Source organism: Physcomitrium patens, chromosome 15 (genome assembly GCF_059467195.1).
Source record: "Physcomitrium patens ecotype Gransden chromosome 15, ASM5946719v1, whole genome shotgun sequence".
NCBI lineage: Eukaryota > Viridiplantae > Streptophyta > Bryopsida > Funariales > Funariaceae > Physcomitrium > Physcomitrium patens.
The window spans coordinates 10035843-10045120 of record NC_143424.1 but is presented as its reverse complement, the minus strand read 5'-3'; the positions used below and the strand labels follow the sequence as shown (position 1 = coordinate 10045120).

The 9278-nt window shown below is 32.4% G+C and overlaps 1 protein-coding gene across 2 annotated transcripts; it reads right to left on the bottom strand.

Annotated features, from left to right (window-relative positions):
* Window positions 1-3947: 3947 nt before the first annotated feature.
* On the bottom strand, window positions 3948-5849 carry LOC112292683 (fructose-bisphosphate aldolase, cytoplasmic isozyme 1). Of its 2 annotated transcripts, none has more exons than XM_024541422.3 (3): window positions 5699-5849; window positions 4851-5406; window positions 3948-4588 (listed from the first exon to the last, which is right to left on the bottom strand). In XM_024541422.3, the coding sequence occupies exons 2-3, from the start codon at window positions 5378-5380 to the stop codon at window positions 4048-4050; spliced, it is 1071 nt and encodes a 356-aa protein (XP_024397190.1). In that variant the 5' UTR covers window positions 5381-5406; window positions 5699-5849; the 3' UTR covers window positions 3948-4047. The 2 variants fall into 2 exon arrangements, with proteins under 2 accessions (XP_024397190.1, XP_024397189.1); XM_024541421.3 differs by having other exon boundaries at window positions 5756-5849.
* Window positions 5850-9278: the final 3429 nt, after the last annotated feature.

The window sequence follows — 9278 nt, the reverse complement described above, 5'->3', positions numbered from 1 at the left end:
TGTCCTTGATAAATGATAGCTTGTGGTACAAGCTAACAATGTAGCATATATATAAGAAACTTATCTTGCAAATTAAGACATGTATCTCATATATTGGATACATGTTGCAAGTTCTATAAAATATTATTACATAACTCTTAACTATATAATATATATATATATAAAAATAAGAGTACAGTTTTCTTTTTTCTTAACAAATTTTTTCTTGTTTCTAGTCTAGTTTCAAGAATCTTTAGTTTTCTAATCTTTTATAATAGTCATTTTAATTTCTAATTAAATATATTTAATTTCATATTCATAGCTTATCACTTTTATTTGATTCATTTCTTACTTCTTTACATATCTTCTTTGAATTCTTGCACTTAATACCACGTCATTAGCCTTATAGACTTTTCCATCTTTTAGTCATTCTAAAATAATCCAATCCATCTACTTCAATCAAATTTATTTTAGATCTTCTTTTGTCAAATTTTTATTACTTTATTTATATAGTAATAGATTGTCTAAGCAAAATGATATATTTTGTGCCTTGTACAAAAACTTTAATGGATGAAGAAACAACCATTTTTTTTGGCAACTTTTATCATTAGTTTAGGATTCTAAATGATATTATATTTGATTTAAAACTCTAAATTATATTAAGATTTTGGAAGAAAATTTTTAACATATTAAAGATCAATATTAAGTAACTTTTAGCTTTTATTTTAAATTATTATACAAAAAAATGTATAAATTAAAAATTATTATAATATTTTTGATATAATATTAAATATTATTAATAAAAAAAATTTTAAAAAATCTATTAATAAAAAACCTATATTATAATATAAAATATTCTTTTAATTAAATTTTTTATTCTTTCTTTATTACAATTATTATCTATAATTTGATCTTTTTGATTTCAAAAAGTTAAAAATCTAACATTAAAGAAATTGAACAATAAAATAATAGAATTTTATATAACAACAAAGATACAACCAACTGAAATTGAAGAACAACAAAAAATCAATGCGTGTTCTTAAAAAAGAATAACTTTCATTCAAAGTTAGTGATTATATATGGTTATGCTATTATAATATCAAGATTAATTAACCTTATAAAAAGTTAAATTATTAAAGGCTTGGCCTATTTATCATCTAAAAATTAATTAATCTATGTACATGTTAATTACAATTATGATAATCAATGATGATCTATCATATGTTCTATTTGTCTTTTATTAAGCCATATATTTTAATTAATATATTATAAAGAAAAAAATTACTACTATCTAATATTGACATAGATTACAATCCAAAATTCGAAGTAGAAGAAGTTTTAAAATGAAAGTAGAATATAATTCAATTAAAATATCTTGTACTTTGGTGTAGATATAATATTAATAAAATATACATGGACACTATCTAAGAATTTTTCAATTACATTAGAGTTTGTTGTATTTTTTATTAATAATATTTATTAAAATAAATGACTAATTATTGGCAATAAGATAGTACAATTCAAAAAAACATGAGTTCATATATCAAGCTATAGCAATTCTTTATCAAATATGAAAAACCAATACAAAAAAAATTTATTTCTAGTATTATTATTTGTAAAATTATTAAATAAAGTTTTTAAGTTGTTTCCACCTAAATAATATTATTATTGTAATGAAGTCCTTAAGAGAGACATATTATTCTTTAAATAAATGGCAAGATATAATGTATTTTATACCACAACCTTCAAAGAATCTATTGATACTTAGTAATACTATTAAAAGTCAATATTATATTTGATAGAATAAAAAACGTGTTATTTAAATATAACTATGAAGGTTTGAGAAATAATTAAATAATTAGAAGTTCTCTTTTATCTTGATATAAGATATTATTAATAGTTAAAGAAATTTATCAATCACATTTGTTCAAAATATAGATCAAAATTTGTTGCTAATTCCATTTAACAAATCTTGGACTTCATCAACTTTTGAAGTAATTTGACCACTAATTGTAGTACTTGTTATTTAAAAGAGAAGGTAATCTAACGGACATTCATAATATTTACATAAAAAAGAATAAATAGAAATAAATAGAATTAAATAAAAGTTGATATAAACGTATTGAAAAAATAATATCTTTTTTTAAAAAATTCTTAGACACAAATTAGATATTTAGACTTTTATAAATAATTTATGTAGCTATTGAAACTTGTTCCACCAATTTCTTATCTATTTAAAAAAATTATTGGAAGCAACCTATAATTGGACACTTAAGCTACAAACCTTGTGATTCATAGAAAGCTTCTATGAAACCTTCTTTATAATTAGTATATATGAAGACAAGAGTGAAGCTATTCTTAATCTTATCAATACCTTCTTGTATTCTAGTCTCAATTCAAGATTCTCTACTCCCTTTGTATTTGGCAATAGTTATTTTAGTTTCTTCTTATCTTAAACTATCTTTGATTTGTCTACTTTTTTATTTGAGTAAAATAATAATATTTTATTTCTTTAAGATTTTGTCATAATTCATGTCCTCAATCTAACATAATTATATCTTCTATCTAACATTCAAAAGATTCTAATAAGTAATAAATATTAGAAATTAATCATTTTGGACATTGGTATCAAGAACTAAACACAAACTATTACAAAAAAGAAGATATATTAAAAAAAAATAGGACCATTGCCTTTACTACTAGCTTTGTTTTTTATTTTTATAATTTTGTATTTAATACAAAAAAATATACATTATTATTATTATAGACATTTCTAAATATATATATCGATAATTGGAAAATCAAATAATTCTTCCAACTTCTCATTTTCTTATCTAACAACATCAATTGTTTCTTTTGAAAATTTCGTCAATTAAGATGCATTTGTACGATTCTCATTCTCTTCTCTCTTTCCTTCGAATTCACATAATATATTCTCATAAGAACTTGGAGAACCTCACATGCAGCACTCTGTTACACTACAATAATTAATCTATGAGTGGTATCAATTTGGATACTATCCATCATGTTACTTATTTGGTAACCTCCGACGACAGGACTGAGCTAGAATCCAGTTTTATACAGATTTTGCAAGATTTGTGATAATAGATATTAATCAACCATTTTATTGCTCTACTTTATTGCTTACTTCTCCTTTACACTCTGATGCCACTTCCCTTCTACTCCCCTACGAACCAGGTTTGGATTTCTGTGGGCGAGTACAGGCGGGCGTCATCAAAGAAAAATGTTTATGTAATCGACTGTCCATTCGAACCCTTGGCTCCTGCTCACCTCGGATCCCTGGGATCCGGTTTACACGGGCGACCGCATCAAAAAAATTAATAATGTTGCCTGGTAATTGTTAATGGATGATTGCTACAATCAGCACAATTTTGTTCAGGAGGATATTTCGCCCATGGCTTACAGCTGTCCTATGCCATCGCAAGGATATAGCATTGGACTGTTGCTGCCATCGCCATGCAAAAGAAGCACTTGACAGCTAGTTACTTCAGTTTTTGCACACTGCGGGTTGCAGAGGTAATTGTGCGCTGCTGGACAGATACATTGATCGAGGCTCCAGGCTAAGATGTTACTTTTAACCATATATGAATAATTATGTAAGAAAATGATAATTCTTCATGTGAATATTCTTTGCAGGTGCGTCGATAGATAGACTTATCTTCTCCTCATTCTGTATCCCCTCGCAATTAGAGAAATATGATCAACACAAATTTGTGGGTGCCACGTTTACGCTACTCACATTAACGTTGAAGGAAGAAGTGGCAAAACTAAATTACACAAAGCGAAGAATGATACTTACAACCACCACCAACATATCTAGTCAACATATCCAAAACAAGCAATCAGAAAGGAGACACAAAATATGGACTGATTGAGCACACCACAAAAGTACGACGATCCTCTGTACCCACAACGGGTGTGGACACCACTAATAGGAAACCAAGCCATGGTTGGGAACTGACCAAGAGACGTTTATTTAAAAAAATAAAAGAGCATAAGAAACGCCAGATCTACAAAGAGAAACTCTTGTCACTAGAAGGGTAAAACCTAGTACACGTAGTTCTTCACATGCAAGCTCTCTGTGCCTTCACCTGTTGAGCTTCCACCGTAGGTACCCAAAGTAGCTTCGGAGTTGGCCTTAGCACGTACATGAAGAGCATCCTGTGCAGCCTTCACATTCTCCTTCTTCCCGCCCCATGTCTTCAAAACGGTGGCCTGCAAGGCACGACCAAAAGAGAATGACAGGGTCCAGGGCTTGGTTGTCTTCAGCGCGTTCATTGCATTCAAGTTCCGGGTAGCCTCCTCCTCGGATTGTCCGCCAGACAAGAAAACGATGCCTGGAACTGCAGGAGGGACGGTCCTTTGGAGAGTCCGGACAGTGTACTGGGCAACCACCTCAGGGGACACCTTTTCGGCGTCCGATCCGGGCGTCACCATGTTCGGTTTCAAAAGAGTACCTTCCAACAGGACATTCTGATCGTTGAGGGCTTTGTAGCATGCAGCCAACACCTTCTCAGTCACCTCAGCACACTTTTCAATGGAGTGTAAGCCATCGACAAGAATCTCGGGCTCAACGATAGGCACAAGACTGAAAGAACAAATTGCAATATGATTAGTGAGAATCCTCGCATCTGAAGCCGAGATTGCGCTTAAAGCAAATGCATGGACACAACTCGATGCGATCGGTTCGCCAAAGTGGCGCACGGAGACAAGGACAAAACCCACGTGTCCACACAATTATGACATCAGTGTACTACCAGATCTTTAACCTGAAGAATATATCGAATACGATGAATCACATTCGAAAGATGAAAACGTGAGACTTTAGGACAAGTTGTAGTTGTAAATACCCATTCTCTTGGCAGATGATAGCATATCTTGCCAGTCCTTGCGCATTCTGTTGGATAGCAAGCTCGGTGGGCTCAAGCGCTCCGATCTTCAACACGGCTCTCCACTTGGCGAATCGTGCACCTGCGTTGTAGTACGCAGCACACCTCTTGTGGAGGTCGTCGAAACCCTGGGTGGTTGTCTCTCCATTCGTTCCCCAAAGCTCAATGGTACCTTTGTCCACCTTAATTCCGGGAATGATGCCGTTCTCCTTCATGACGTCAACAAAGGGCTTTCCATCGGAAGTTTTCTGGTACAGGGTCTCTTCGAAGAGAATGACCCCACTCAAATATTCGCCCACCCCGGGAGTGGTGAACAGAAGCTCTCTAAGAGCTTGCCTGTTGGCCTCAACATTCTCAACCTTGATGCTCGATAGCCGCTTCCCAATGGTACCCGTACTCTCATCGGCAGCAAGAATACCCTTCCCGGGGGTGGCAACATACTTGGCGGTGGCCTGGAGCTCCTCAGCATACTTACCCGAGTAAGGCGCCATTTCTCAAAACAGCTTAACCAAGACACCTGCAATCACCCCATAAAGACAGTGTAAGGTCATCCGGAAACACCACATCCCATTCCGAACAACCCTCACACACACGTAACGATACTCCCAACACCACAGACGATAACGACGACCTCCGACACACGCGTAACCGAACAAAACCTCCATTGATAAAAGAATCTACTAAAGCGACACGAAAAAAAAAAAAAAAAAAAAAAAAAAAAAAAAAAAAAAAAACCACTCCAAATTTCTCAACAATATTCCGAATCAGGAAAAACAATCGACATCAAGCACCACTGCGGGGAGGCTAACCTCGGAACTCTCAGAAACAATACCCACTAAACATCAAAGGAGATCCACGAAAAGTACCCAAACCCAACTCGCAATAACGATCACACCCAGATCTTCAGCCCCCAAAAAGCACCAGCAAGACGCCGCAAAAACAATCTTCGATTTGTCTAGAGAGGGCTTCACGCCGGTAGTGGAAACTGAGAGGGTCCCTTATACTCACTCCATAGCTCTGTCGCCGAACATCAACTATTGTGTGTATCTGTATCGTGTACCGTATATTGTATAGTTACCGGGTATAGCCGGAATCCGGTGGACGGGATCTGATTCCTGGAGGCGATTCGCGTAAGTGCAGCCTGACGACGGTGACCTGGAGGGAAGGTACCCGGTGAGAGCTTATCCCGATCCTGCGGCAACTCCAACGAGGATGCGGGGAACGTCATGGGAGCTTGTGGGTGACTGGGGTCCGAAAGGGTAGTGGGGGCGTTCCCAACGGCGATGAATCAGCATTGTAATTTGGGGGGGCTGGTATGATGGGCTCAGCCTGACTAGACAGGCTCAAGGATAGGCTTGGAGCTTATATATATATATATATGTATATATTCCTATCTTATTATTCTCCCCCTGAGCCCGTTTAGAATATAAATAAATACTAATTGTTTGATGTGAGAATGCTTGACTTGTGCTGCCCTAACAACGTGGGCAGCCGGGGGAACACATCCAACCCACAGTCTAAAAATATTTTTTTTGTTCATGGCAAGGTTTTTAACACTTCATGTTGTTGTCAGAATGTGCAACTTTGTCATTTGCTGGTGTTCAGTCTTGTATAAAATTATATATATATATATATATATATATATTAGTCTAAGACATGTTCTCTTTATGAGAATGTTAACAACCAGGTGATGATCAATGAAATTTTTGGAAAAATATGATTGAACCTTTTATTTATGTTTCTTTATAATTGTCCACTTTGTCAAAGGTTAATTGCACAATGCAATCTAATTTATCTTGAGTAACTTTACTTTAGGGAAAAAGTTTACTATGGTTCACACCAATTGTGCATTCGAACAATGTCAGATGAATGGCCTTTGATCATGTAAACAGAAATATTTTTGGTATTTGTGAACACAAGTAATTGAAAAATGAAATAGTGTGGCATAATAATACAGATATTAATGCTTGAAATTATTTGTTGAATATTCAAAAGATCATTGACTTTTTGTTGGATTGTTTAATGTCAAAGTACTTATTCCCCTGTGTCATGTTTATGTTAACCATCCTTGAATGAAAATTCTGTGAGTTGATGTGATCTTCACATGAGAGAAAAGCCCTCCTTGCTTTCAAAAAGCACTATAAAATCACTGTAATATTGTCTATGGACAATTTTAGATATAAAGGTTTTAAACCCACAGATTCAAGCATCCAAACTGACCCACAGCATAAGGAAATCTAATCTTGTATCCAAATGCACAAAATGTCCTTTGAAACTTGCATCAAAGAAATGTATAACAATATAGATAGATAGACACATAGATTATAATTTTTTTGATGTAGCCATGAGATTGAACAAATGTTACATGGATATTTCCAAGCTTACTACAAACCTTTGAACAATACTTGGCTTGTGTCAACAATTGTTCATTTCTTCATACACTTATAGAATGTGAATTTTGCTCCACCTAGCTTTGATTATTATTGTGTTGCAACACAACACAATAGGTAAATAAAAAATGATTTCCATTGAAAGATGAGTAAGTATAAATATATATATATATATATACACACACATATCAAACAAGTCTCTTATGAAGAAGAATAAAAAGAATAAATATTTTAGAGAAGTACAATCATTTAAAAACAATGTAACTTTGCATCACTAATGCATTTCAAAAACGAATATAAATACTCATTATTTATTGGAGCATGAAATGAATCAAAATAATCATTTATTTTCTAGTGTCAGTGAAGTGATCACATGTAATCATTGGTTGGTGTAATCCAATCCAATAAACACATGTCTTGTGTTCCTCAATTTTATGATCTTGTGATCAGTTGGACAATGCATCAATTAAAATTTTAAATTGCTTCCCAGTAGATCACATCTCCTTCAAGTTGAATGCATCGCCATCCAATCTTTGAGATCCTTTTGGGGTGATTTTTCTATATTCACAAGAGTAAAATTTTGCTTTCTCTTGATGCTAGATATGAATCTTATAAACAAAAACAAAAACAAAACAACACAATCTTGACTTTTCACTAAATGCTTTGCCTCCATGCTCCATTGCAGTAAACATACACAAGTGCACATATATATATATATATATATATATATACATATTCTAAAGGGAATGAATTTAATAAAATAAATTGTTCCTTCCTGTCAACCAAAATTGCATTGTGCAATTAGAAAATAAAGTTCAAAAAAGTGGTGAAGGAGAAAAAACAGTCAACAGTTCACTTAGCAAAAAGGAAACTCATGCTTTGAAAAGGTTGAATTACTTTAAAGCAGATGGGTCTAAAAATATCAGTGGCACTGTGGTTGGAAAAAACATTCTGCTGCTTCATACAATGCCCATTTGGAATACAATCCATGGGCATGTGTTCATTTTGTACTGTGTGCATTGTTTGCCATGTATATACTGCCAATAGGCTTTAAAGCCCGATTGAATAACATACTATTTTCAACTGCAAGATTCAAAATCATGAAAATTAAAAAAAATATATATATATATATATATATATAAAAATTGAAAAAAAACTACAAATTCAGAGTTGTATTTTTATTACAATACTCTTTTATAATGGAATAATTCTACAGATACAAAAATTAAAGTTAACACTCAATATTTATAAATAAAATGGAATAAAATAATTCCTGTCAAGTACTTTCTTGATTTTTAGTACTAATTATAATACGTGTGTGTGTGTGTGTGTTTTTTTTTTCTTTAAGAAACTTTATTGAATTTCAATACAAAACCCACTATTCTAAATCATGTTGTACTAGATATCAATGTGTATAAATGTAAAGGACTTTGATATCTATTACAACATGATTTAGAAGAGTGGGTTTTGTATGAATGTAAAGAACTTGCATGTGTTTTTAAACTAAATAAATCAAAGGAACTAAGTTTGGCTTAAAAAAAACAATGTATTTCCTTATATTTCTCATAAACCACAATGTAATAGAATTTTTTAGTTTATCTTTATTTAGAAAAAACAAAAAAAATCTCAAAAAAAATATGTTTTTCAAATTGAGTGTTGGTTATTTACATTTTTAATACAAGTATGATTTATTTCTTTTTAAAGACAATGTTTCAATCAAAATATATTTTGATTACAGAGGTGTACATATACATCAATCTTGAATGAGTAGATTGGTTTTGGCTAAAAATATTATTCACTTCAGAATAATAATCCATGCTTGAAAGGAGATTTTGAAAATATGAAAGCTTGTTCTTTTATAACTTATTTTGCCAATTTTGTTTAATTTTAATTTGTTGGTATTGTCTTTCCGTGAACTTTAACATGCTTATTTGACACTCAACATGTTAAATATTAGGTTGTAAAATTTAAGTTGAATTTGAAATAGTTCTATACTAAA